We start from the raw sequence: 27398 nt of genomic DNA, 5'->3' as shown, positions 1-27398 counted from the left end.
AGCGGAGAGGAAGGTATAATGAAAAAGGCGAATGAGGGAAGAGGATAATGTATCCTCAAGCTGCAGCGCACAATGAATACAGAATACGAGCACTATTTCACTTGAGAGTGCAAATTCCCTGCCAGACATTTAGGAAAAAGCTTTGACTCAAATTCGACATTTGAAAAGCAAGTATAAGAGGTCTGTGTGCAGCATTTATTTCAATTTGAACTCCCTGTGTTTTGCACTGACAGAAAGCCCCTTTAGAGTCGGTTCATAATGCCGTCGCTGAACCACATTTGTATGATCCCTGCAACGGCTTAAACTTGCTTTAAGAGTATAATTCACACTTTTAGCAATCAATACATAAAATTGATTGGCCCTAAAGCTTTTTTTCTTACCTTTCAGGATAACAGCGCCATTTGGTGCATTGTCATACCACCCTATTTAGTCTGCCTGTTTTAATCAATATGCTTTATCTGGTCATCAAGTATCCCATAACCATCATGACACGTAGAGACAATAGATCACATGCAGAGCAAACAAGATAAGTCTTCAGCTGCAGTGGCTCTGAGGCCGTACTTAGCTGAGCTGGATGAAAAGAGAAAAGTCTTTATATTTCATCCCGAGAGAAACATGAATGTCGACCTGGACATTTAATAATAATGAAATGAGATGGAATAATCCTCTCTGCATATGTACTGAAGTTAGTTACAGTCTATGCAATAGTCAACAAAATGTGAAATCAGTATCAGTGTGTTGGTGTTTCTATAGGGTTCCCTAAAAAAAATCACACAATGACACAAATAAACTAAACAAGTGAGGAAGTAGAGCAGCAACTCCCAGCCTTAGTGGCTAAAAACAGCAGAACACCACTTTGTTCCCGTCCGATTGTCCAAACTGGTGGCGTGCAGACCGCCTGACAATCTATAAGCGCCTCATACAACTCCACTTCAAAAAAAGATCCCTTTAATTTGGCATGTGTCTCACTGTGTGCAGCCGCCGAGCGCCCCGTAACCGTGTGTGTAAATGTTGGAAACGTGATGAAAGACAGATTGGAAGTGCAGACCTTAAAAAACAGCACACTGGAAAGACTTCCTGGTTGAGGGGCAGCAGATGGTCCCTCTGCTCTTCAAAGCTTTCCTCTGTTGGCTTTCAATGAAACTAAATCTCATCGTATTAACTTAAATGTACATCGTGTACTTTTTATTAAAATATGTTTCTCAGTCATTTCCACCACACAACTATACACAGAAAGACATTGAGTCCATCATGTACCACAGTTTGGTTTTGTGATGTTGAAAAAATATAAAACAAGGCTTCACACAATATTAAAAAAAAAAATACAAAAATGCACTGCCCCAGTTCCCTTTTACAAAAGAAATGTACTCCGCAAAGGACCACATAATAGCACCGTGATGAATTATGAATTACACTCCAATATACATCACATAACAGATAATTGTAACAACAAAATGACAACAACTAAACAAAAAAATAAACAACACAGAAAATTGAGGTTTGATGAAATCACAGAACAACGAGTTGGGTGCTGAAATAAGGTGTGTTTGTATTTATGAAGATGACTCACCGATGGTAATGTTGGTAGACGTGTACATCGATAGAAATGGAGTGCTTTGATCAATAATTGTATGAACAGACGAATGAAACAATTGGAGCACCATTCACTCCTCCGAAGGGGGAGTGAGAGAAAATCCCAAACTGTGTGTAACCAAGGATGACAGACGATACATTTATGAACTGCTCTTGAGTTGTGAAGATGAATTTAAGGAGAGTGAATGAATGTTAGTGTGACAGAGTGAACGTTTTAGGTGAAGGAACACTGTTGTAGGTAAAGCAACGTATAAATATGTGGCACCAGGTCAGTCTTGAATGTAGTTTTTCTCCCTGCTTGTAGAAAGTGTCCATGGCTCTATTAAATTACTCCTGTTGTAATCTTCCCCTCCCCCCGGCTCGGTTAACCGTTGTAGCAGACCGGACCGACTTGGAAACCGAACTTCTGGTTCCCCTTCCCGAAATCGGGAACAGCCACGTCGACGATGGGGAGCGTGTTGGACAGTGGAGCGTCAAACTCCAACACCGTCCTCTCCTGCCCCGAGCGCGTCTGCGTGATGAGAACAACCGAACAATCAAAAATAATGTTTAAAAAAAAACAAGGAGTAATATGTCATAGTACAAAACATGTCTTTTTCTTTTGCCAGTAGGTGGCGCTATGACAATGGGAACATACACATGCATCATGTTTCTCTACAAAAAGTGTCTTGAATTTAATTACTGTAATACTGTAATTTCCCCCACTGAGGGACTAATAAAGGATTATTTTATTTTATCTTATTTTAGATCACATCATGTAAATTATATGATGCCGTCTGGCTGATTTCCTTTCGCCAACAGGTGGCGCTATGACAATGTGATGATTTCTCCATGTAAATGTGCTCAGGCCCGCACCGGCGTCATGCGTGATACATTTTGGGCGGATTGCACGATGTACCTTGGAGTTACAACAGCTTTTTATGCACAAAATGTACGCCTTCCTGCGTTGAGTACCCACCTGACACCCGTCGTACAGCGCGCTGATGTAATGCGTGTTCTCGTGCGTTAGCTCCTCCCCGTTGGCGCCTCGGAAGCGCAGCGCGTGCTGGTGGCTGTAGGTGGCGGCGTGCAGCCAGGCGGCGGAGTTGAGGCAGTGGTAGGTGAAGGTCTGCTTGGCCGTGGCGCTCAGCAGCTGCAGGAAGGTCAGCTGGACCACGTGGACGGGAACGTCGTCCGTCCCGGTGTAGGAAATCTGGAGGAGACGCCCGGGAATCACATCTTATACACGTTTTGACCAATGGATTACCATGACTTTTTTATGACTTTAAACCACATTTATGACCAAACATTTTATGAAATCTCGGTGTATAATACAGTATTTAAACTAACAATGAGAATTCCAAAGCATACAGTATACCTTAGTAATGGAAAACACTGGATTATACACAATTTGATTACACTAAAAACGCAACATTGTTGACATCTTCCTATTTGCAGCGCAATTTAGATTAAAAAGAAAACCCCACAGATTACCAAAGTCATAAGAATACATCCTTTTTTTAAAAATTATTTCACTAAAAGACAAATATGTCAGCTTGCTGGCAAAGTCAGCTGGACTCTGAAAATCCTGAATGTATAAATATTTTTCTGGACCGAAGCTCGTTCGAATAAAAATGGATGTGTATAAAAGATTATTGTTGTTTTTTAATTTAATATTTATTTAACGAGGGGCGTCATTAAGAACAAATGATTTGTTCTTACACAAATCCTGGGAATATAAATATATATTCACATTTTTAAAGGGGGGCCGTAGCATAAAAACAAACTGCAGATGATTTAATCAACAAGACCTGTTTGGTCTATTAAAGTTAGAGGAGCTATAAATACTATCTGCTTTTCTCACTCCTCAATAAAAAAAAAGGTCTTTAAAAAGGCTTTCCCAACACTTCTCCAATGATTGATCACGCGGCTCAAAGCCAATACGCAGTAATATCATCTCCCATTTATAATGAACATTATGAACCGTCACTGTTAGTTAGTTTAGCGGTTAACCTTTGTTCCCGCGCTTCAGTTTCCTTTTATTATGAAAGAAAACGAGATAGTGTCTCAAGACCGCAATCCCCCCGACGTAATGAAAAGACATCATAAAGATTGTAAATCCCCGAAGCGAACCAGCGGCCGTCGTCTCTCGAGGCCGCAGCGGTCCTTTTGCTGGAGAAACATATTTCACATCGACTCGTCCTTACGCAGAACTCCACGACCATTTTGTTTGCCGCTCAGCAGAAGTAACAGCTGAACGCCTCGCTGACAGACGTCCATCAGTCTTATAGTACGACGTCTTGTGTAGTGTTTACTGTGACTGTCTGCTCCTCGAGTAACTAAGACTCGCCGCGACTCTTCTGTCACTTCCGTAGTGCCGAGACAAACGACGCCCGAGCAGTGTGGCTGATGGGAACTTAACTCCTTTAAGTGCTGTGTGAGTAATCGGAGAGACAAACGAGCCTCAGATCATTTTATCACGCAGCTTTGCTCGCTGTGTAATGATACATTATTTAATAATTTTTAAAAACTGAGCAGCGTCGTAGATCACCTTTAATAATGCAGAATGTTGTAAACGCTGCTTTGAGTGCCCACTTAATAAAACAAGTACCTTTCTATCGCCAACAATTGCTGCTAATTAGCATCCGCCAAATCAGCGATTAAACCGTTTCTCCTCTGAAATCCTCCTCCGTGGAGTCATGAACAAAAACACACACTGACGTTCATCGATATCGTGCAAAAAACCATCACACACCCCCCCGTACCTGTTTCCCTTTCCTGAATTTACTGTACCAGGTGTCGGACTTCTCCCCTTTCCAAGCTGCCAACTTCACCTGATGGCAGAAATGATGAAAGAATGCAGTTTAATCTCTTCCTGAGGAGTCGTTCAGTCTGCTGTTGGCTTTGAACAGGTGTGTGTGTGCGTATGTGTGCATACGTCTGCATGTGTGTGCATACGTCTACATGTGTGTGTATGTGTGTGTGTGTGTGTGTACTAACCGACTGGAACTTCTTGTCAGGCTGCAGACACGTCTCTCCCTGTGCAGTGAAGTTACAAAACACCTTGAAGGAGTCTCTATGGCAACCCTGGTTGGGATCTATCCAGTAATCACCTGGAGAGAGACGGAGGAGAGTGGTGGAGGGCAGACGGAGGGGGGGTGAACAAACCTCAAGACTAATACTGTCACCAACCAGAGTAAAACCATACAGATGGTCTCAGATAACACACAGGCAGAGAGTGAATACAATTGTAAAACATGAGGTTGGACTGTGGAAACAAGTGGCGAGCGACGACTGATGAAGTACCGTTGGGGAGCTCTGGGTGGAGCATCCACAGCTCCTTGCAGGTGCGGGCGGGGCTGTGGAACGTCCCCATTGGGTTACGCAGACCATCCACCTCCACTTTCATGGAGGACAGAGACGCAAACACCTCCTCCATGCCTTGGCCCTCCTTCTCCTTCATCTGACCGGCCTGCTGCGCCTGATCGCCCTGCATCCACTCCTCCTCGCCTCTTCTGTCCATCGCCTCCTCTTCAAGTGCAGCGCCATCCACCGAGGTGTGGGTTCTCCTTCGCCGTCCACTCTCGGGCAGAGGGGACATGCCAACAGCTGGCCTTCCCTGAGGAGAGGAGAGGAGAAGAGAGGAGACAGAGGACAGGTTGAGGAAGCAGCACATTGTGTGTTAATTATGACTTATGAGAGTTGTGTGGTTGGTTGATGTTCTAAATGTATGCAAGCAGAACTCACTGGTAGACCTGGAGGTCCTGCAGGCCCGGTGTCTCCTCTGGGACCAATTGGGCCCTAAATACGTGCACAGATTTGTTAAATAACGTGACAGTGCTGACTAATGAAATCAAATAAAACAAAGAGCAATCACAGTTACCTGGTTTCCTTTAGAGCCCTTCATACCAATAGCACCCTGCGAGAAGAAGTAAAGAGTTAAAAGATGAACAATGTCGCGATTGTTACACAACTGAAAACGCGGAGAAATAATCACGAGAGTGATCAAGTAGTTTCTATCAGCAAAAACTTCACTGGAATGCAGCGATATGTACAGGTGCAGACCAAAGCAATCGAGCCCAGACTCCAGAACAAAACGATCTCAAATGATTCAAAACGATCTCAAAACGATCCCTCGACACAAACCACATTCCAAACCAGACAGACAATGAAATCAACACATCTTTCAACAGTTACATACATGTATGACACAGCCTGTAGAAAAGATCACGACTGAAGTAATCCACTCCAGATTTGAAAACAATCTCAAAACATCTTTCAACTTGTCACACGATCGGTAGTGAATGTCAACGTCATGGTGTGTGTACTCACAGCTAGCCCACTGGGGCCGGGGGGGCCGTTGGGTCCTGCTGAACCGCCTCCACCCTGATGCAACCATGAAAGACACCAAACAGTCAGATAGCGAGAACACGTGAGATATAGAGACGTATCGAACATTTGCCAGCTTTCTCCTCTAAAGATGGATTAACTGACAGGCTGCCGCCAATCAGGGCCTTTTGTCTCATTGTCTGTCTACATGTTCAGCACCTCGTCTCCTTTGGGACCCAGCAGGCCCTGGTTTCCCGGCAGTCCTCTGTCGCCCTTCTCTCCGATGTCCCCCGGTGGGCCAATCAGACCTATGAGGCCGCCGTGGCCCTGCACAGGTGGCACAAATACGCTGTCAGGGGTCAAAGCTCAGGGTGTCGAGGTCAGAGCGAATGTTTTTATATGTGCGTGTGAGCGTGCGCGCACCTTGTCTCCCTTCTTGCCATGGTCTCCCTTGAGTCCTGGTAATCCCGATGGACCCTGAGGAACAAAGTCATGATGGGATTAAACACACGTTGAAATAATTCATTCATCACAGTGACAGAATCAGCTGAATGTGTTTTATCATCCCGTCTCTAAACTATTTTTTTCAATTTCTTAATATGATTTAAAACTGTTTTCTTTCTGTGCTATGTTTTTAATTGGGTCCTCTCACCATGGGGCCCGGGGGTCCTGTTTGGCCCGGTGGTCCATTTAAACCCTGCTCCCCCTGAGAGAAACACACACACACACACACAAGAGTTTTAACCTCCATCTTTTTTTTCACGCTCCGCTTCAGCCGCTTCATGCTTTCGCTGCCTGACTTACTCCGGGGCCGGGGATCCCTCTCAGACCTTGAGGGCCCGACTTGCCTGGGTGTCCCTGGGCGCCCACGGGCCCCGTCTTCCCTACGGGCCCCTCCAAACCGGGAGCACCCTGTTACAAAAACGGAGAACATGGCGCCCTTCAGAAGCTGCGAGCATACAGATGTTCTTCCTCGCAGAGATGCTTCCAGACGCTCACCTTCGCTCCTTTCAGACCCCCCTTTCCTTCTTTTCCGGGTTTCCCCAAGTGGCCCTGAAGAGCAACAATTCACAACATTTTAAACTCTGACACAGACGTAAGATAAACAAACACACACAACCAATGCATTTATATTATTTTACTTACTCTTTCAGAACTATTTTATATTTTTATTTAAACCTTTTTTCAACCAGGAGAGTCCAATTGAGATTAAAAGATCTTTTTTGAGGGAGACCTGGCCAAGACAGGCAAGTAGCATAATCCAAGAGAACACAAAAAAAACAAAACACAAACCCTTCGCCCGGGAGCTCCGGATGGTCCTGGTTCTCCTGGTGCTCCTTGGGGTCCCTGAGAAAATAGGAAGAAACTCCTTCAATACTATGACGATGACTGCACCTTTCATGTTCATGAATGATAGTGTCGTGGATGTTGCGGTGTGTGACGTAGAAGGGCGGAGCTCACAGATTTCCCAGGGTCCCCTGTGTCTCCTTTAGACCCGGGCAGACCGTCCACACCCTGACGAGGGACGACAGAAAGTGAAGACAGATGATAAGGACGCTTCTTTTACACTGAATAATATGTCTGAAGATGTCTTTATGGCAACATGAAAGCTGTTAATTATGAGACATGTTATCTGATAACATCAGTTGATCACGTGTTTAATTTCTCCAAAAATCCCAAAAGAAAAAGATTAAATAAATATCCTCCCATGAGGATACGGGGGTACGTGGCTTTTCCATACATCTTTCCAAAATAAAACATTAATATAAATCATTATGTGAGTTGATCTTTGATTCGGTTTCTATCACTGAAAATAGATCCTTCGTAAAGTCAGAAAGACTAAATATTCCAGTGGCATCCTCAAAACAAAGGGACGTTATGTGTTTTTAATCCCAGAGAGATAGGTTTGGGTCAGCTCGGGAAATTTCGCCGGATGTTTCCGTAAAATGATTTGAAGAAGGCGCTCACGTTGGGTCCGGCCTCGCCCTGCTGTCCGAGGTCCCCGGTGAGCCCTGGAGGACCCTGAGGGAGAGATGAGCTGGTTCAGCATCAAATTATAGAACATTAACGTCCTTTCAATCCTGTAATGCCCGATAAGGTTCACTGAAGAGGAAAGTATCAAAATGTGTTCAATCAGCTTTCTTGCCCATTTTTAATACATTATTTGAAATATCTAGAGTCCTTATAGAGTGTCTATCATATCTAGAGTCATATCTAGAGTCCCATCTATCATACCTAGAGTCATATCTAGAGTCACATCTAACAAATCTAGTTATATATATCATATCTAGAGTCATATTTATCATATCTAGAGTCATATTTTTCATATCTAGAGTCATATATATTATATCTAGAGTCATATTTATCATATCTAGAGTCCTTCTACTTATTGAGATTTTGAAATCAGTATTTTTAAAACGTCCCAAATTGCATGAATTTCACTGGTCAAAAGCTGAGCTGTGAGTTCCTGAGATCTGCTACGCTGGTTACCTTTAACAGGAGTTCAGTCGATTGCTGTACTTATATTAAACCAAACTGAATCACCAGGAAATTCATCGAAATGGATATTTCTTTCTTTTCCAGCCAACAGCTCGAGAAGCCACGTGGTTTCACGTGTATTGCAGCACTTCCTGTTGCATCATGTTGGACAGTATTAACGGTATTGAAGAGCGGTCCGTGTGATCGTTTCTCACAGCGTTGCCCTTGGCTCCGTCCTCCCCCGTCAGGCCCCTGGCTCCTGGAGGACCGGCTGATCCCGAAAGGCCCGTATCTCCCTTCTCCCCCTGGTCTCCTTTTCCTCCCTAAAGTAGCAGGAGGAGCAGAGCAGAGCGATGAGGCCGAGCCGAGAGGAGGCCGAGCAAAGGCCGCTCACAGTATCGGCTGAAGGACATCTGTGGGAGCCCCGTTTGAAAGAGAGCAAACTTTGAAACGAGCGAACGAAACTCACAAGTCTTCCCGGAGCGCCGGCAGATCCCGGGTCACCGGCCTCGCCGTCCTCCCCCTGAGAGAGAGAGAAAGAGAGATAAAGCGTCAGCAACCCAGGAAGGAACGGCGTCCTCACGCTACACGCACACGCAAGTTGGAGCCGCCCATTTCTTTACCTTCTCTCCAACAACACCCGGCTGTCCTATCATCCCGGGGCGACCGACCGGACCCTTCACAGAGCAGAAAGAAGCAGTCTTTTAGTATTTCTCCACATTTCAAAACGAGTGCTCGACTCAACGGCGACGCATGAACGTTACTGTGAGGCTCACCTGTCCGCCGATCGGCCCTTGAGGACCAGAGGGGCCTTGCTGACCAGGCGGACCCTGAAACGAGGCGAGGAAGAAGTCACAGTAATCAGTTTATTCATTTGTGTGAACATGTGACGTGAATAAGGGACAGAGCTTCGAAGCAGGAGCTCACCATTAGACCCCCGTGTCCGCTCTCACCCTTCTCTCCCGGCATTCCAGGCATACCCTGAGAAACACACACACACACACACACACACACTGGATCAGAGGATTTAAGCGAAGAGAGACGACGTCACGCCGTCTGTTCATGCAGATGCTGCTTCAGTGGTCCACATCCTGACTGACGCTCAGGTCTCACCTGTAATCCTATTGGTCCCCTGGAGCCCTTGAAGCCGCGGAGTCCCTCATCTCCTTTGGGACCGTACATGCCCTGCTGGCCCCGCGGGCCCAGCTGTCCATCTACACCCTGGATACGCAGGAGAAGAGACTGTCTTTATGACCTTTTAAATGTTAAGTATTTTGTTTACTGCACTAATGTGATGTAATTCCAGTTGAAACCGGTCGTTTTGGCGGTGCATGACTCAGAGAAGGATCTACGCAAAGTACCAATAGGTTATTATTTATGAAGTATTATGATTGGGAAGGACTGGGAGAAAGGCCAGTTTGCAAAATACCCCCCAAAAAAGTGGGATGTTTGGACTTTTTGGTTTACGAGTGCAGCTTAAGGTCACTGTTGAAAGCAACAGTTAGATATTTCGGGGAATACGCTTATGGGTTTTCTGGCTGAGAGTATTTACAATCTGGTCTTTGTTCCAATTAAGTGGCCATGTTTATCAGTGGGCTTACATCCATCCTCTTGAGGATGCTCAACAAGAAAGCAAAAAAGTCTGAAGGACCACTTTTTTAAATAAATGTCCTTAAACAGAATAAATAACGGAACAAAAATGAATAATTTTGTGGACTTGTGGGATTCACCAAAGTCTCATCACGACTGCGCAACAGTGCGATTTGAGGTCTTTCCGTTTTGAAGACACTGAACGGAGAGGAGATTGGACTCACCGGAAGTCCTGACTGACCGATTACACCTTGAGTGCCAGTGGGGCCTTGGGGGCCCTGTGGAGCGGGAGAGAGAAACATGAAGACATGATCAGATCTCATTGTGATAAGAGCGAACAGTCCACGGTGATGTTCTTCTCCAGACTCACTCCTTCTCCTTTGTCTCCTTTGCTGCCTTTCTGCCCGGATTCTCCTTGCTCCCCCTGTGGACGCACACGCAGAAAGATGTATCATCGCAGCACAAACACGCACTCTCTTTCTCTTTGCCTCTTCGACTCGCGGACGTGTCACCTTATCCCCGTCGTCCCCTGGAGGACCTGCGGGGCCCGTCGCCCCGAGCATCCCCAACGGACCCTGCTCTCCATCCTGACCCGCCGGTCCCACCGGACCCTTGTCTCCCTGTAAAACACAGACGCATTGAACACGTGTCATCCTGCATTAGAAACACCGGCTATAAGCCTCCTCTGCTGGCTTAAAGAAAATTACAAAGTTATAGCTAGTTCATAATATGACTCACGCAGTGGTGCTGTACAATCACACACACAATCACAGACACACACAAACGCCGGGTCAGATGGTTTATAAAGTTAGTGGTGGCTGTAGAAATCGTTGGTTACATTTTATTTTATTTTTTTTAAATTATCACAGCTGGCCTAGTGGCCAACACCACGGACCGCCACTGCAACACACACACACACACACACACACACACACACACACACACACACGTAAATAACTACTAGATATAGTGACGTAGAAAGAAGGAGACGTAGTTACAGGCTCGCCCTTCTCTCCCATTGGTCCAGGTCCTCCGATCGCTCCGGCCCGACCAGGCTGTCCGATGGCTCCTGCGGTTCCAGGAGGGCCCCTCTCGCCCGTCGACCCCTGCAGACAGAACACGCCGGTCCTTGAACGTCTTCGCAATTAGAAGAACTGAAGCAGTAACCGCTGCGTCAAAACCGCAGGAGTGTTGTATTGAATATTGCACTGAACGCACACGCAACCCAAGAAATATGCTTTGATTTCACAAAACACAAAACAGATTGAGAAGTGATCCAGAACAAAAGGAGGTGGACTGTAACTCACTACGGCTCCTGGGGTTCCTGTCGGTCCTGATCCTCCTTTCAGCCCGGGAGGTCCCTGGAAGGATCATACGTTGTATTAACTATGTAGCTGGAATAATTCACAATATAAATCAAGCCATTTGTATGGAGTTTTCTTTACCGTAATTCCCGGGGCGCCTCTGCTCCCCCTGAACCCTTTCAGTCCTGGAGGACCGCTCTTCCCGAATGTCCCAGGTAAACCTGGATCCCCCTGAGACGCAAAGGAAACGTCAGACGATTGGAAAAAAAAAACACGAACGGCGAATCCGCTGAAGACGTTTTGGCGATCAGTGTCTAAGTGTCGGCTTACTTTCCCGCCTTCCTTCCCGGCGGCGCCTGGTAAACCGTGCTCTCCAGGTACACCTGGTGACCCTGGGTGACCTCGGTCCCCCGTAGGACCGGATTCACCTGATTTGCCCTGAAACACACACATACACACACACACACACACACACGAAGGTCGTTAGGTTCGTCGTAAAATAGAGAGATGAAGTCCCTCCCGTTCTGGTGTCACCCACAAGACCTTATTTTGTAAAAAAAAAAAAAATTACAATCGTAAACGACGAGAGACACATTTAATAAGCTTATTTAATGAATTAAACTGTGCTATGAATTACACATATGGTGTCTGTCAATTCAAAATATACATTTGTCAGTCAATAAAGTCAAAGTTTGACAGCTTTATTGTAGCATCATTTAGTTTTGAGTGAAACCGATGCCTTCATCTTGTGTTCCTAGCCAGCTAACTTATCCACTAATGAGTCGTTATCTTCCCTGATGCGTTAATATGCAGCGACTCTTTTTTATCGAAAGAACAAACTCGACCCGTTGAGTGATGTTACAACCCGATTCGAAGCATTGAGTCGCTAAGGCAAGATTTGGGCGCTTACTTGAATAGTTCTGGGACAAAAGCAGACTTTTGAAAGGGGCGGTGCTTATGCCCTCCACCACAGACACGAAGCACAAGGCCGGAGGAATATTTTACGTGACAGAAAGAAGTCACATAGTTGAACTCACCTGTGGCCCCACAACACCTGAGGGTCCTGGAGGCCCCGTCTTCCCTTGAAATCCCTGCAGTCACAAAGAAAGATGGGTGGAAACCAAAGTAAGGTGTGTGTGAGTACGATATGTGTGTGTGAACTTTGACATCACTCACCGGCTCTCCTCTTTGACCCGGGTGACCTGGAAGTCCGTCTTTCCCAGCTGGACCCTACACACACACACACACACACACACACACACACACACACACACACACGGGCAGAGACCAAGGTGAGAAATGAATGGAAGCTTAAGATAAAAAAGCGCTTTATTCATTGAGCTGTCAACCACTCAAGAGCAGCCGCCGTCACCTGGAGGTGATTCATAAACGGAAAGGACGAGGATTTCTTTCCGGCGCCTTCTCGGCCAGAATGATATTTTTTTTGTCAGGAAACCATTAAGGCTCCCGAAGCAGCATGAAATATTGACAGCTTTCAGCCTGCACCACAACAAAATACCACCTGCCATCCAAGCTACGATATTGGATCAAAATCCGATACCGTCTTAGAGGTCAAACTCTGTTCGTCGAGGTTTGGAACTTTTTGTATTTTTGAAAGATCGTGTTTCCAATGTGCAGGTGGAGGAATGTTCTGGTTTTGCTTTATTTATGTGTGAGGGTGAGGTTTGAGACTGTGTTTTGTTCTTGTTGTGTTACTGACCAATGCTATGGATCATTTGTACTGTCCACCACTGCTCAAAACAAGTCTGTTGCTCTTTTATGCCCAATCCATTTGATTGTTTTCCACCTTTTCAGGAAGATTGAAGAGAGTATGCTTTACAAATTTAGTACGTTGTATTTACACGATTCGTCCCAAATCAAGAGAAGACTGGGTGGAGAGGAGTGACGCGGTGGAGTAAATCTAAAGAATATGCATCAACTTTAAGTGTGTGTGTGTGTGTGTGTGTGTGTGTGTGTGTGTGTGTGTGTGTGTCACAACTCACGCCTGAGCCTTTAGGTCCTGGCTCTCCATTCCTTCCTTGTGGCCCTTGAGGCCCCTTTAAAAAAAATGTGAAAACATAACCAGTAAATTAACTGGTCAATCAATTTAGGATAAGGATAAGGATATATTTATTGTCATTGTAAAAAAACAAAAAGTTAGGACAGCAGTAACAGATAAAAACATGTATGATATGTATAAAAACAGGACAACCTAATTTTATTACATATATTAACCGTGTTTTTATTACCCTCTCTCCGGGGGATCCCGAGGGTCCATCATGTCCGGAGGCGCCCTATGAAACATGGAGGAGAGGAGAACATGACGGATAGAAGCTAACCGCTAAATAGTGCATTCACCCATTAGCAGTGACTGATGAGAGGGGGGGGGGGGGTGTGCTCCTATTGGCCGAGAGGAGAGTCAGCTGACCTTTTCTCCTGATTTCCCGGTCGGCCCTTTCGCCCCTCTGCCACCTCGTGCGCCCTGCGGTAAAGGAAACATGTGTGAGGCCTCGCGTTAGCCGAACGGCGACAGATAGTTCAAACTGTTTTGAAAAACCTGCGATACCTGAGTATTTTAGTGCAGCAGAAACAAGCTGCAGAAGCAACCAGGGTTGGGAAATAAACTTTTGTTGTCCACCTGCCAGAGTGGACAACAAAATCTACATCCACTCGTTTTGGGTGGCTGGAGAGGCGAATCTCAACGCCAGCATTTACCTGGTGGTTGGTGATCATTTTCCAACTGCAAGCACAACTTATGATCACCTTTTATATATTATATATATTTTTATTCCATCTGTGAATTTAATATTCTATTTTACTGCTTATTTAAAAAAAACGTTATACTATTTATTTATATTACATGATTCTTTTTATGTTATTGTGTTACTGTGAGCAGTGCTGCTGTAATCCTGTAATTTCCCCACTGAGGGACTAGAAACGGATTATCTTATCTTATCTCTAAGAGTAGAATTAGAATTAATCATATATATTAAAAAAAATAACCTCACTTTCTGTACAAATGTATTGCCGACTAATTGCTTTGAGACATTTCATCACTCACATTCGGACCCCGCTGGCCTGCGCCTCCTGGCTGTCCTGCAGGACCCTGGCCGACACCAAACGAGACAGAACATTAATGAGAAACGTCTGATTTTTCTGATACAAGATCAATAATCAGGATTTTTAAACCGTCTCCTCACTTTCTTCCCTTTCTCTCCTGCAGCTCCCAGTGAACCAGGAAATCCATCAGAGCCCTGAAGAGTGAGAGGAAGGAGTACACATTCACTTTCAATAAACGATATCCACAATATCTGTAAGCTGTTAAGATTAATAGAATTGATTGTTGATTATTTTAGTCATTTCATTTGTCTTACTTTCGGCCCCAGTCTCCCTGGATATCCCGGCAGCCCAGGAACTCCCAGTTTCCCCTGAAAAACCACCAGAGTGACTCTTAACTTGTACAAGTTTAAGAACTTCTAATACAACTTAACCTTTTGGAAACCGTACGCCAAAATCCTCCCGGGCCAATTTTAAGTCCCAGCATGTCCCATTCAGTCAATTTTTTGGCATAAAATATGTAATTTTTCTATTTTTGAACCGAATGACACAGTTTTTTTCACTAAAATTCCTCCTTAAGAGTCCAAGGGTTTGTTTTATTGTGATTTATGTCACAGATTACGATGAGTGATTTTACGATGAGTGATTTTAAAAGATATTTATATTGGGATTTTTTTCAGGTATGAATTTTTCCCCAAGACTTTGCTGAACAAATACATACAATAAACACAAGTATTGGAAACAATTTGGGGGTTCCTACGACCACTCAAACACAGAGGAAAAGAGGTCTGGAAGCAACATTGATTCCACAGATTTCAACGGTAGTGATATTATATTATCAGATTTTTGTAGATTTTTGCGTTTGTACCTTCTCTCCAAAAATACCAGAAGACCCAGCTTCTCCTATAGGACCCATCTGTCCTTTGGGCCCCTCAGGCCCGTCTTCTCCTCGGGCGCCTGGAACTCCGTTGTCTCCGTCGTCCCCTTTGGCTCCCATCTCCCCTTTGGACCCAGAGAAACCGTCCTCCCCCTGCAGGCGGAAAGATTCGGAGACAGAAAGGGAATCCGGTTTTTATTTCAGGTCGTAAAAATTCAGAAATGACATGTTGTCATCAGACGCACCGAACATCCTGAATGATCTCAGACTGAACTCTCTCACCTTTTCCCCCTTGCTTCCCTTTAATCCTCTTATGCCGTCTGCTCCCTGTCAAACGGGAGAGAAACACAAACAGGAAGTCAACAAGAAAACATGAAACGCTGACGTTACGTTCCTGGCTGCTGATGACATCTTCACGAGGAAGCAAGCATATCAAAGTACTTGCATGCTTTGCCATACAAACCTCCCTGTTGGGGAGTAGAAACCTAAACCTGTGTATTCTTTAGACTAGGAAATGGCGACGTGACGATGCCTCAGAAACGTAAACTACAAAAGCGAGCCTCCTTTTTTTTCCGACGGACAGCTGTCCCGTCTGTTCATCCATTTTCATCCGCTTATCCGTTCTTGCAGCTCTTCCTGGGGGACCTTGACGCGTTACTAGAAAATCTCTAACGGGGGCGGCGCCCAGGAGGCATCCTGATCAGATGCCCGGACCGCTTCATCTGGCCTCTTTCGAAGGAGCAGCGGCTCAACCGCGAGCTCCCGTCGGATGTCTGAGCGCCCTCGCTTTGTCTCTCAGGCCGAGCCCAGTGAACCGACGAAGGAAGCCCGGTACGCCGCTCGTAGCCCGTCCGTCTCACGCTCCATGTTACCCTCACGCTCTCTCTTGACACTTCAACTCCTTCGCTGGGAAGGAAAAGCAGAGTCACAGGAATACTTTGCGAGTGCGTTTCCCACCTTAACTCCTCGTTGTCCAGGGTATCCGACAGGGCCCTGCACTCCCGAAGGACCCTGCGAGTGAACAGACACACATTAAAAAGAATAGCTCGACATTTTGCGATTATTCGTTTCCTTGTTGAGACATTGACAAAAGCATTATTACCAGCTAGCGGCTTGTGTTAGCTTAGCTCAGTGGTTGTCAAACTTTTTCTGTCACGCCTGACTTTGGAGGAATCAAAATGTTCGGGCCCCACCGCCCCGACAACATGGAAACAAAATGATCCAACTTTTTGAGACTCCTCCATCCGTGCTTTTTTAATTAATAGATTAAAGAAAATTGAATTTTCCCCTACTAGAGGGTCACGCCCCACAGTTTGAGAACCACTAGCTTAGCTTAGCACAAAACCTGAACTAAATCTACATACTAGCTCCTCTAAAACTCAGTCATTAACATGTCATATCTTGTTTGTTGAATCCTTCCGGTTAACTGTAACAACAGCAACACAACATGTGAACAGCTGACTTACCGGCAGTCCCTTTTCACCCGGAGTGCCTTCTCTTCCGGGGTGACCCTGATGACAAGCAGGCTCGTTAACATCTGAAGTTAGGCTTACGCTTTGTGTCGATGAGAGTCGTACAAACATGCATGTTACTTACTAAGGGACCGTCGTTTCCTGGTAGACCCAGAATCCCTTTCTTCCCTTGAGGCCCCTACGAGGCGAGGATCAGAGGGTCGATCACAACTCCTTCACCCCAAAGTGGAAAAATTGTAATAAAAGTGTCTTACCTTCTCTCCTGGGAGCCCTACTAACCCTTGAGGACCAGGGAAACCCTGTAGGAGAGATGGAGCATTAGTTTCTGTTCATGCATTCATAACAACCGAGTACATTTTGCGGGTATCAGTTCTCTGCTCGTACCACAATGCCAGGGTTGCCTTGCTGTCCGGGTGCTCCGATTTCCCCCAGGGCTCCCTGATACAAACAGGAAATAATGTCACAGGGAGTCATTTGTTATCGGGCACTTCCGTCTTTACTACCACCTGCAGAATACTCACGATGTTCCCCTTTGAACCTTGAACCCCGTCAATTCCTCGAATGCCCTGTGGGGGGAGAAAGGAGGCGTTAGTACTTCTGTGTCCTTGAGTGACAGAAATGGAGCATTTTAATAAAACCTAAAAGGACAATCGAGGAGACTGCGAGTAGCCAAGTCTATAAAGAAAGTATTAATCGACCTCTATGTGTTTATTTTATGGTTGTACCCTCTATTGCCATATATATATTTCCCTGAAAATAAGTAAAGAGGGGGCATCGCCTTGTATCTTTAACAGAAATGTTCCTGAAGCTTGTTACACAAACTAAATGAAACTGAAAACTATCAGCCACCTTCTTGGTTTTGGCTTCAATAACCAACTTAGAACAAAGAAAAACATATTTTCTACAAATAGAAAAAGAGCTTCCTCCGCACGCTCTCAGATTCTTATGAGCGCTAACTTGTTTTCTACAAATGCAAATAAGAAGTCAAAGAAGAAGAAGAAACGCTTGGGGGTGTTTGCAGAGGTTGTATTTGGCAGAGAGACAGTAATTTTTATCAGATGAGATAATAATTACATGACATTGTGTTAACAAACGGAGAGCAATAACATCCCCATCCGATAGTGACACCGCGGCTGTATTCATGTCGCTGGTGAGCAGAGCTGTGTGTTCACTGCGTGGTTCAACACAGAGGTGAGACAGCAGGATAATTACTGCTGTTTTATGTCCTGCACTGTTGTCGAGAAGGAAGATTAACGTGTGTGTGTGTGTGTGTGTGTGTGTGTGTGTGTGTGTGTGTGTGTGTGTGTGTGTGTGTGCAGACACTCACAGGCTGGCCTGCAGGTCCAGGACGACCTCTGGGGCCGTTCAGACCTCTGGAACCCTGAAACACACATCACAGTTACGTTAATATAATTGAGTGTGTGTGCCCTTGTATTTCTATCTTTGTGAGGACCAACTTGAACAATGGATCACTTTAGAAAGTACTTTGGCTAATCCTCTGTCCTTCAAAGGGTTGTTTAAAGATCCAGACTTTGTTTTAGGGTTTCAGTAAGGGACTCAGGGATATTTTATGTCAATATACTAGGATAGAAGTGCAATGCATCTATTTTTTATATTACAAGACATAGCCTCTCTTTTGTTTTGTTACCGCCTGTAGTTTTGTCCATCGTGGAATACAAAGAAAGTGGAATAGATTTAAGGAATCAAAGCTCTAATACTTTGACATAAGGTGAAATACACACATTTGTTTTCTAGCTGAGAGTTAGATGCAAAGATCATGAGTCTCATGTCTTTTTGGACTTTTAGACAAGATATAACACGCCGATTGGAGCCCTTTCACAAGCCATTTGGCTAGTCTGAATCAGAGGTTTGTTCATTTTTCTGTTTAGTCTGGTTCGATTTCACAGTGCACAAATTAACGCTGGGACAAATTAAATGTGTAACTTTCTGAAGGAGAAGCATGAAGAAGCAGTGACAAAGTTCATCCACTTTGACTACATCCCTTCTCCTCCAGTTCATTTTGAATGACTTCATAAACGTCACTATTTTGTGGACTATATTTAGCATAGTCTGCTTGCGAGCATACACCAAACTTCTGCAGAGTCTGTTTGTGTGTACAGCTCAACAAATGCAGCATGCGTTTTGGATCACTTCCTGAGACTAAAGTCACATGAAATCAAATGGTAGCGCATTTAAATAATCTCTTTCATTGTGTTTTGTCATCTGATTGCGCGTCAACACTTACAGCATCGCCTGGTTGCCCTCTTGGTCCGTTTGGCCCCTCGGAGCCCTTGTGTGAAAAACACAAACAACAAAATAACGCGTCTTGCACAGACTCAAACACAAACCTGCGGAAAAAAACATGAACACCAGCTAAACACCGTGACCTCTCACCCTTTCTCCCGGCTCTCCAGAAGGACCGACAAGACCCGGCTTTCCCCTTTCTCCCTGACAAAACACACGCACATATGTAGGTTGGCAATCTGGATTATGATTTAGCACCACTGACTTATTCAGCCAGATAACTTACGCTGTGTCCTTTGTTTCCAGGGAGACCTGGCAGGCCATCAAACCCTCTGTCTCCCTGAGAAAAAGACGCAGATTAGTTCATATTATAGGAGGACGGAGCAGTCGGTAGGTTATCAGCAGGACATTGGTTCTTCTTCACCTTTCCTCCAAGCTCTCCTATCGCACCACGGCCCCCATCTGTACCCGCTCGGCCCTAGAAATCACACACAGACACACACAGACACACACAGTAGTTAGAAATGTTGAGTTCTTTACTGACAATCTTTAACTGTTTGACTGAAAAACCCACTATTTTATGACCATAATGATAAGAGAACAGAGGAGGATATTTATTGAGAAAAGATTCCAGTAATTAGTCTCACCCTTTTCCCAGGTCGTCCGTTCTGGCCTGCGAGACCCGTCTGTCCTGGAGGACCCTGTTGGTGGAGTGTATGGGGGGAAGAGAGCAGTTCAAGAGTTGTACAAGAAGGACTGAGGTGCTGAGCTTGTTGGCATGACAAACAGCGGACTCACCGCGGGCCCATTGTCGCCGCTGCTCCCCTTCAGCCCAGAGGGACCTGTTGCACCCTGGGAATGAAAACATGAAAACATTCAGTTGTTCAAACAGGTCTACCGCTTCAGGGTCCATCGGACTCCATCTGAAATCTAAAAAGGCGTCTATTGTCACGGTTTCTGCTTTTGCTTTCATTAAACTCTGCTTCCCGGGTGACGTCGTGAGGTACAGTAGTTTGGCTAATTAGAGCGTGAGCGCAACAACTATTAAAGACGTGTTGAAACAAGGCGATGTGTCCGGATTCTCGAGATCCAACGTGTGTGTTTTGATGCCTTGCTTTGCATTTGTCCGTCTAAACTGTTACGGTACTTTCATCTTCTTCAGGAAGCAATCTAAGAAAAGAAAAATAATCCTCCAGTAATCAGATTCTTCATCTGTCCCCTCCCACTCCTCATCCTCTGATTCAAACGGCGGGTTCATCTCGCTCACCAGTGGGCCGGGTCTTCCCCTGAGGCCGAGTGGCCCTGGAGGTCCCTTCATAGCCAGCTAGAAGAGGAGGAGGAAGGAGTCAGACGGTGACACACACACACACTTCAGTGGTCCAACATCAGCTCTCTGTGAGTTTAAGTTGTAAAATAATATTTCAGGAGCTCGTGTACCTTGGTCTGTTGCAGGATGGCCTGCGCCTGCGCCTCCTGCGCAGAAACCACCTGCGTACCTGTCTTTGGATCGCCACTTGACTGGAACTGCACAAACACAACACACACACACACACACACACACACACACACACACAGACACACGATATGCTTTAAAGTCAAACTCAATGCCCCACCCAGTGGCCAATATGGAGCACTGCTATTTAAGTTTTGCATAAAAAGGGGCAGAGAGGGGGATTAAAAGGACAAATCAGAGGCTTCCATACGGGAGGTTTCTGAATGGTTTGATGAGTATGAAAAATATGTGAGTCACATGTTCTGGCCTTCAGAGGCACCAGATGTGAACCCAGACAAACACCCAATTAAAAATGTGAAAGAGATCAATTAAATAACTGATTTGACACACAAGAAATGGACCAAAGTGAATATATCCAGCCACACGCTGAGGAGCTAAATTGAATGTTTGATATTTGGGTTCAGTGAAAAACTTAAAGCAACGATCCCGAGCCAGCCCCATTTCTCAGTTACGACATTCAAACATTTCCCATTAGCCCCGGGGCTCCGTTGAGGGTTAATGGGACCAAATAACTGCCAGAGCAACACCGCTCTGGCAGCTCGAGAGGCCGCACAGACGTCTCTCCGTGTTACCGGTATGAGCACGATGTTCCCCGGGGGTCCTGGTATCCCATCGGCTCCGTTGAGGCCCGGCCGCCCCGGCGGGCCCTGAGAGGAGACAGCGGAGGAACAGTTATGGATGCGCGTCGGACACTCAGACACACAACACGGTGGACAGAGAGGAGGGGGGGGGGGGGGCCTCACCAGCTCTCCTGGGTCTCCTCGAGGTCCCACTGGGCCTGTGACTCCAGAAGATCCCGGCTCTCCCTGCACAAAGACAGTTTAATCCCTCGACGTTGGAATTATTAGATAAGCAATGAAATGTAGGTAGACTATAAGCAGGAGCTATAAACATAATTTACAAATATATATATATGTGTAACCACTGCAAGCAGATTCCATATTAAAAGTCACTGAAGTTGCACCTTTGACCCTCTTGTCCACACGCAGAACAGGTTTCTTACCTGAACACCGAAGAAACAATTGACTCACCTCAGGTCCTGGAGGCCCGTACGGTCCTGTGATCTGCGTTCCCTGCAGACATTTCACAGAAATGCACTTTTCTTTTCTCTGAAGTGGTTGGTTAAGTGTGCACATACTGCACATTTTCACAGAAAAGCAAGTTGACACGGACTTAAAGCAGCTTAGAGAGATGCTATGAGAATACTGCTGAACCTCTACAGTCCAAATGACAAGTTTGTGGCTGTTTGAGGAAATATCAACTACAAATGTATCTGCCTGCTTAATGAGTCTGATAATGAAAATCCTCTTGAGTTTATTTATAAGGTTTTCTACCAACACACCAAATCCCAGCTGTGGAGCCATTGGTACAGTCATTGCTCTCAAACTATGAGTTTTTATTGTGCTTTTGTATTTGTGGCATGTCGAGTCTCGTCTTTTATCTGGACTCTGGAATAAAGTTCTGATTGATTGAAGAGTCAATACAGGACGTTTGAGGCCATTACTAATATTTGAAGGTTTAAAAGACCTTTTCAAAAAAGAATTCAACATTTGTTATATATTGTGTTATATGTTTTTTTTAAGGTGTGAAATGCACCCATTGCTTTTGAATGCATGCGGCTGAGCTGTGTGAACTGATTAATTCATTTTAATAAAGTATGTTTGAACCTCGATTCATCTCTGCTCAGCCGTATAAGAAGTGGCAGCCATGATAAGAGTTAGTCAATTCTTTCAATGCAAAGGAAAAGCACTTCAATGCTCCTTTTCTAACCTCCTTTAGCGTATGCTCTGGACCATCCTCTACCAAAGGAAAGGAGATAAGGCTGTCCCACAATCCTTTGCGGCAGCAACATTTGAAGCATTTAAAGCTACAGCCCTCACATTATTACGTAGCCAAGTGTAACGCTGCGATCCCTTTAAACTGGCATTTAGGAATTTGTTGCCTGAAAGATGGAAATCCAGAAAGCCAGACAAACCTCAACGACCCCGACCCCAAAATTCAAGATGGCTGCTTTTTGTATCAACAGTATGAAACCTGTAGTAATGAGCTTCTATCTTACTTGTGTCTGAAGAAATTAGTGTGTTTGTAAGCACAAAATAGCAGTGTGATGCGTTGTATTGATTGTATTGCTAACAACAGCTCACCTGGCTGGAGCAACCAGCATTAGGTTTTATGACTTGTTGTACTGGGATGTTAAAAACTCAGCTATGGCGTCATTTCCATCTCGGACGTTCGAGGTAAATGAAAGCGGCATAAAGACAGTCGGATTCTCTCACAAAAAAAAGAGAGGACGTACTTTCTATTTCACCAATCTTAACTGTTTTTCATACTGGATGCTGTGGCTGCATTTCAAACTGTAATACAACATTTTGAAGGACAACATGTGTGTATGTGTTTAAGCCTGTGTGTGTGTGTGTGTGTGTGTGTTTTCCTTACCGTTCCCAAATGGCCCGGCTCTCCTTTCTCTCCTTTCTCTGGAACGTTCTAATGACAGGAGGAGGATGAAGACGTATGAACGAATTTTATACCGTCTCCACGGGATTTATTCACGTATAACGTCACAAGATCTTGGTGTTGGGTGGTTCGGGCGGTACCTGTGTGTTGACAGAGTGCTCTCGCTCCCTCTCGGCCGGCCCGTAGCGGTCGTCGTATTCCTCCTCGTACTCGTACTCGTTCACGTGGTACAGATCGGACGCGTTGTCGTAGTCTTCATACTCTATGATCTGGTCCAAAGAGACATAACGTGAGGGCCAGAAAGAATTATTTTTTTTAAAGTGACTAAAATAAAAAAAGACACGCTCAGAGTCTCACCTCGTACTCTGTGACATTAGGACCTGCTGTCACAGTGGAGAGGTCTTCGTAGAGGTCGCTGTAGTCAAACTCCTCAAACTCCTCCTCCACATGTTTCTTGGGTACTCTCTCCACCTGATAAAAGGATCAAAGCAGAGATGATGCATGCGACAGTTTCAGAGACTGTCGATCCGTTTCAGAGCCAGTGTGAAGATATCGTCATATAAGATGTCAGCGGATGAAACTAGACAACCTGTGAAATCCACTGCTACCGAACTGAGTTACGCTAGCGTGGCGTTAAATATAACGCTCCAAATAAAGGCGAGAGGGAAAAACTGGCATGACTATTTTCAAAAGATATCCAGCGTCACCTCAAGATATGTGAATGAAAATGAGTTCCCACTCCCTTAATGTTCATCCCATGCAAAAAAAAAGCACATTTTTGCATTTGTTACAGATGTGTTATCTTGGCCTATTCTAAAATGTTGCTAAGAGGTGAATATAAATGATTAAATGAACAGTTTTAGGGAAGCGAGGATGCCTATTAAGTCATCAGATTCCTCTAATAGTCGTGTCTGGCTGAGTGCTTCGTTTCATGAAAGATGTCATGAAGAAGCCAGGAAACAAATGGCTCAGCTACAGGTCAGCCTTTTTCATTTTTGACTCGTTTAACGGCTTCATCGGAGTGTCATTAGATCTACACACATTTATTTATCCGTTTTGGCAGATTGCATTTCTTCTGGCGGAACAATAAAACAACCGAACACAATAAACCAGTTCAGTCTTGACCTGTAAACCGGACCATAAATCAAACGGCGGCGGTGGAAGTGGGTTTGAAACATTTTCCAGGAGAGTGAAGCGTTGGGCACGAGGAACCCGGCAAAATATGAAGAGGGGAGGAGAGAGCGAAAGAGAGAAATATAATGAGTGTTAGATCTCAGTAGGGATGATTTATTACTTCATCTGAAAGCGAAAGTATCGAACAGAAGGCGAGGAAATAAAGTGATGCTTCTCAAACTGAAACGAGTAGTTGTGTGCTGAATATCTGACTCTGCATGGCCCCGAATATCTCCTCACAGTGAGCTTTTAATTTACGTTACCGGGCGGATTTTCTCACGAGAATATTTGACTGAAAAATAATTAAACCATTCGTCTTTTTGTGTGTGTGTGTGTGTGTGTGTGTGTGTGTGTGTGTGTGTGTGTGTGTGTGTCAGATCTCCCTTTTAAACAGTCCATGAATGCTTGTAATAGTTTTCTCCTCTTACAAATGAAACCTTAAGGGGATCTTTTGCTTTTAAAAAAAGAACAGTCTGGATTTACAACATCCAGCACCTGAGATGCCTCGCAGCGTGCGTTGCGTGTGGAATGAAATAGGCCGGCTAAAAGGCTTTAACAGGGGCTGTTAAAGCCTTCCACACACACGTGGAGGGGAGTCAAACACATGTGGCTCAACTCTCTCCCTCTCTCTCATGCTCTCTCTCCCTCTCATCCTCTCTATCTCTCTCATCCTCTCCCTCTCTCTCATCCTCTCTCTCTCTCTATCTCTCGGCCTCCTGTGATTGGCTGTGAGAAGGGGGCTCACCTCCTCGGGCTCTGCTAATATCTCGTTGTAGGGCAAAGGGGCGTCACAGTCCGGGATGTAGTCCTGACAGTACGTCTCTGCTGCTCTGGGGTCATCGACGATGAACAGCTGCTGGATGTCTCCCTGTGTCACAACAACACACACACACACACATACAAACATAAAACTGAGCTGTGACTCGACATCACTGAAAGCAGATCAGGAATGCACATCATGTCACTGCTCCTCACTGTACAATATGTCATTGATTTGGGCCGTCGGCAGCGACTTAACTCACAGCGGGCTGGTGGATTTTTTTCTAGTATTCTAAATATTATGACCGTTTACTTTATAAAATCACAATGAAACACAGAAGTGTGGGGTTTGTTTTGAACAGAAATCTCGCTGAAACACTTGAAGCATAACATCAGATGACATTAAATGAGAGCGGTTGAGCTCCTGCCATATGCTGCCGCCATTCTGCTTTCTATTAACATGAGTGGAGACATTTCCACTATAATTGGGGCACAATTTGTCTACAATAACTATGCCCTTGCACAACGGACATGTCACAAGCATCTGTCTCCTATGTCTCGTCATATCTTTACACAGTATGTGTTCATTTAGTCAGATCAAAGTGAGTTCACTGCTTTTAATCGCTGCTCTGCAGTTAGTCGACCCCAGAGCTTCAGTCTCAAGCGGTTCAGTCCGCAGACGGACAACAACTCTTCCTCCTTTCTCAATCACACATCCACACACACGTGGAGGGGAGTCAAACACAGGCTGGGTGTCGTTCAGTTAAACAGATGGACCACCGGACACTCCAAAAAGGAAAAAGGTCAATGGTCACACTTGGGATCTGCCAAAATGACCTCACAGTGCTGAGGACGCAACACAAAGTTGACTCATGAAAGTCAACAAAGACTTTACACAGCTACCGATTTGGAGGTTTTTCAAAGCGCTTGTTGTGAGAAATTTGCTGCATTTTGTGAGCTTAAGCATGACCGATGAGCAAGGGGAATAATGCAATTTATAGTGCACCTACAAGCCTTTGCATTCCTCTAAATCCTCTGCAGCTTTGTGAAGTTCAAGCACTGAAGGTTTGGAGCTGAGGTAAAGGTGCAGTACAACCTCACGGCCACTGGAGGGCAGTGTGAGGAGAAAAACATTTAAGGTCTTTTATTTGTCCACATTTGATGGATAAATCAAACAAGCAGCAACAAGTAGAGACACTTCCTCCCCAAACACTTTTTTTTCATGAAAGTCAAATAGGTTTACACTTAAATTAAGAGAGTGTCGTCTCCATTTATGTACCCCCTCCAAGTCCTTTTACACAACACAAACACACACACAATAAAAGCACACACCTCGAACACGTCTTCGTCCAGCAGTCGCGTTCCAAACACTGTGACCCCCTCGGTGCTGACGTGGGGGTCGAGACCTCGGAGCAGGTCCAGGGTTTCCAGTTTGACACAGTCCAGGTAGAGAGTGACGGACTGGCCCTCCACGCTGTAGGCCACTCGGTGCCACCTGGCAGGAAGCAGGGGAGAAGAAGAAAATCACTTTCTGTGCTACTTTCCTTTCCCCAGGAGGCTGTGTGTGAAAACTTGAATGCAGGGAAAACAAAAACAGGTGTGTGTATAGCTGCATGTGTGTGTGTGTTGTTGTGTAGTTACCCACTTGCCATCAGCCAGGTGGATCTTTCTGAAGGTGGGGTACTGCTCCGGAGGCGGCTGACCCTCGTGGTCCTCGTACAGGAAGACAGGAGAGCGGCCGATCTCCACACCCAGCTGCTGTGTGCCCTGAGAGACAGAAGGAACGAGGCATGATGGGATCAATTGAGAACAGGGGAAAGGGAGACGTAGTTTTTATGCCGGACAACAATAACAAAATCATCAGCTGGTGTATTCAGGTATTCATTAAATGGTACATGGTATTTATCTAATAGTTGCATACAGCATGTTTGGCAAATTTTGCACGATAAGCGGTGACACTGACCCCGGTAGGAGTCCTGCAGGGTGCATGGGTTACCTGTAGTTTATTTTTGCTCAAGGTCAGTCTAGCATGTCAGTATGGCGGACAAGTATCTGATCGAAGTTTCTGATCAAAGGTAAAGGTTCCCCTTCTTTTTATAACTAAATTCCTGGTGGACACAGTCAAAAGAGAGTTGTCGCACAGTCGGCATGAAGCGTGAGTTTGGCTTCAGCATCCTGACGTACCTGCGAGTCGTACAGCGAGAGGAGGAAGACCTGTGAGCCCTTTACAGCCCTGACCGTTGTCATCACTGAGAAGTCCACAGGGAATGGCGAATCTGAGGAAAATACACACACACAAACACACACAAACACATTAGGACACAGGATCTTAATGACCAAACATTTTCTTGGTTATTTACTCCATCACACAAGCTCCCACAGAGTTGTGTTACCAGGGAAGAGTTGATTGGTGGGCGCGCTCAGTTGAATCTTCTTGTCGATCTTGTAGGAGAGGTCCGTCTCCCCTCGTCCCTCTCGGCTGGTGCACAGTCCAGACTCCAGCGACACGCCCTCCATGTCCTCCGACAGCTCCAGGACCTTCAGGACGTCGATAGGATTGGCTGCAAAGAGACAAG

The 27398-nt window shown here is 45.3% G+C and overlaps 1 protein-coding gene across 1 annotated transcript in view; it reads right to left on the bottom strand.

Annotated features, from left to right (window-relative positions):
* Positions 1-1209: 1209 nt before the first annotated feature.
* LOC137792810 (collagen alpha-1(XI) chain-like) overlaps positions 1210-27398 on the bottom strand; it is a 37599-nt gene continuing 11410 nt past the window's right edge. The window contains exons 2-66 of the mRNA XM_068588544.1: positions 27216-27383; positions 27007-27098; positions 26468-26589; positions 26155-26317; positions 24809-24931; positions 23248-23361; positions 23031-23159; positions 22873-22920; positions 21468-21509; positions 21180-21242; positions 21009-21083; positions 20361-20447; positions 20191-20247; positions 19722-19775; positions 19571-19624; positions 19348-19401; positions 19210-19263; positions 19074-19127; positions 18925-18969; positions 18007-18060; positions 17201-17245; positions 17064-17117; positions 16934-16978; positions 16804-16857; positions 16674-16718; positions 16165-16218; positions 15490-15534; positions 15199-15360; positions 14648-14701; positions 14474-14527; positions 14335-14379; positions 13702-13755; positions 13523-13567; positions 13277-13330; positions 12450-12503; positions 12311-12364; positions 11604-11711; positions 11415-11504; positions 11277-11330; positions 10968-11075; positions 10482-10589; positions 10340-10393; positions 10194-10247; positions 9493-9600; positions 9307-9360; positions 9156-9209; positions 9003-9056; positions 8849-8902; positions 8595-8702; positions 7870-7923; positions 7363-7416; positions 7195-7248; positions 6901-6954; positions 6706-6813; positions 6554-6607; positions 6325-6378; positions 6121-6228; positions 5905-5958; positions 5456-5491; positions 5320-5373; positions 4879-5191; positions 4573-4685; positions 4338-4406; positions 2552-2785; positions 1210-2104 (exon numbers count right to left, since the gene is read on the bottom strand). Coding sequence (XP_068444645.1) covers positions 1958-2104; positions 2552-2785; positions 4338-4406; positions 4573-4685; positions 4879-5191; positions 5320-5373; positions 5456-5491; positions 5905-5958; positions 6121-6228; positions 6325-6378; positions 6554-6607; positions 6706-6813; positions 6901-6954; positions 7195-7248; positions 7363-7416; positions 7870-7923; positions 8595-8702; positions 8849-8902; positions 9003-9056; positions 9156-9209; positions 9307-9360; positions 9493-9600; positions 10194-10247; positions 10340-10393; positions 10482-10589; positions 10968-11075; positions 11277-11330; positions 11415-11504; positions 11604-11711; positions 12311-12364; positions 12450-12503; positions 13277-13330; positions 13523-13567; positions 13702-13755; positions 14335-14379; positions 14474-14527; positions 14648-14701; positions 15199-15360; positions 15490-15534; positions 16165-16218; positions 16674-16718; positions 16804-16857; positions 16934-16978; positions 17064-17117; positions 17201-17245; positions 18007-18060; positions 18925-18969; positions 19074-19127; positions 19210-19263; positions 19348-19401; positions 19571-19624; positions 19722-19775; positions 20191-20247; positions 20361-20447; positions 21009-21083; positions 21180-21242; positions 21468-21509; positions 22873-22920; positions 23031-23159; positions 23248-23361; positions 24809-24931; positions 26155-26317; positions 26468-26589; positions 27007-27098; positions 27216-27383 — 5138 coding nt within the window. The 3' untranslated portion in view covers positions 1210-1957. The remainder of the gene's footprint in view (positions 2105-2551; positions 2786-4337; positions 4407-4572; positions 4686-4878; positions 5192-5319; positions 5374-5455; positions 5492-5904; positions 5959-6120; positions 6229-6324; positions 6379-6553; positions 6608-6705; positions 6814-6900; positions 6955-7194; positions 7249-7362; positions 7417-7869; positions 7924-8594; positions 8703-8848; positions 8903-9002; positions 9057-9155; positions 9210-9306; positions 9361-9492; positions 9601-10193; positions 10248-10339; positions 10394-10481; positions 10590-10967; positions 11076-11276; positions 11331-11414; positions 11505-11603; positions 11712-12310; positions 12365-12449; positions 12504-13276; positions 13331-13522; positions 13568-13701; positions 13756-14334; positions 14380-14473; positions 14528-14647; positions 14702-15198; positions 15361-15489; positions 15535-16164; positions 16219-16673; positions 16719-16803; positions 16858-16933; positions 16979-17063; positions 17118-17200; positions 17246-18006; positions 18061-18924; positions 18970-19073; positions 19128-19209; positions 19264-19347; positions 19402-19570; positions 19625-19721; positions 19776-20190; positions 20248-20360; positions 20448-21008; positions 21084-21179; positions 21243-21467; positions 21510-22872; positions 22921-23030; positions 23160-23247; positions 23362-24808; positions 24932-26154; positions 26318-26467; positions 26590-27006; positions 27099-27215; positions 27384-27398) is intronic.

The sequence above is a fragment of the Clinocottus analis genome, unplaced genomic scaffold, assembly GCF_023055335.1.
Source record: "Clinocottus analis isolate CAN_PGR_092001 unplaced genomic scaffold, fCliAna1.0.p SCAF_22, whole genome shotgun sequence".
Taxonomy (NCBI): Eukaryota; Metazoa; Chordata; class Actinopteri; order Perciformes; family Cottidae; genus Clinocottus; species Clinocottus analis.
The sequence above is the reverse complement of the archived record's forward strand: the minus strand, read 5'-3'. Positions and strand labels throughout refer to the sequence as shown.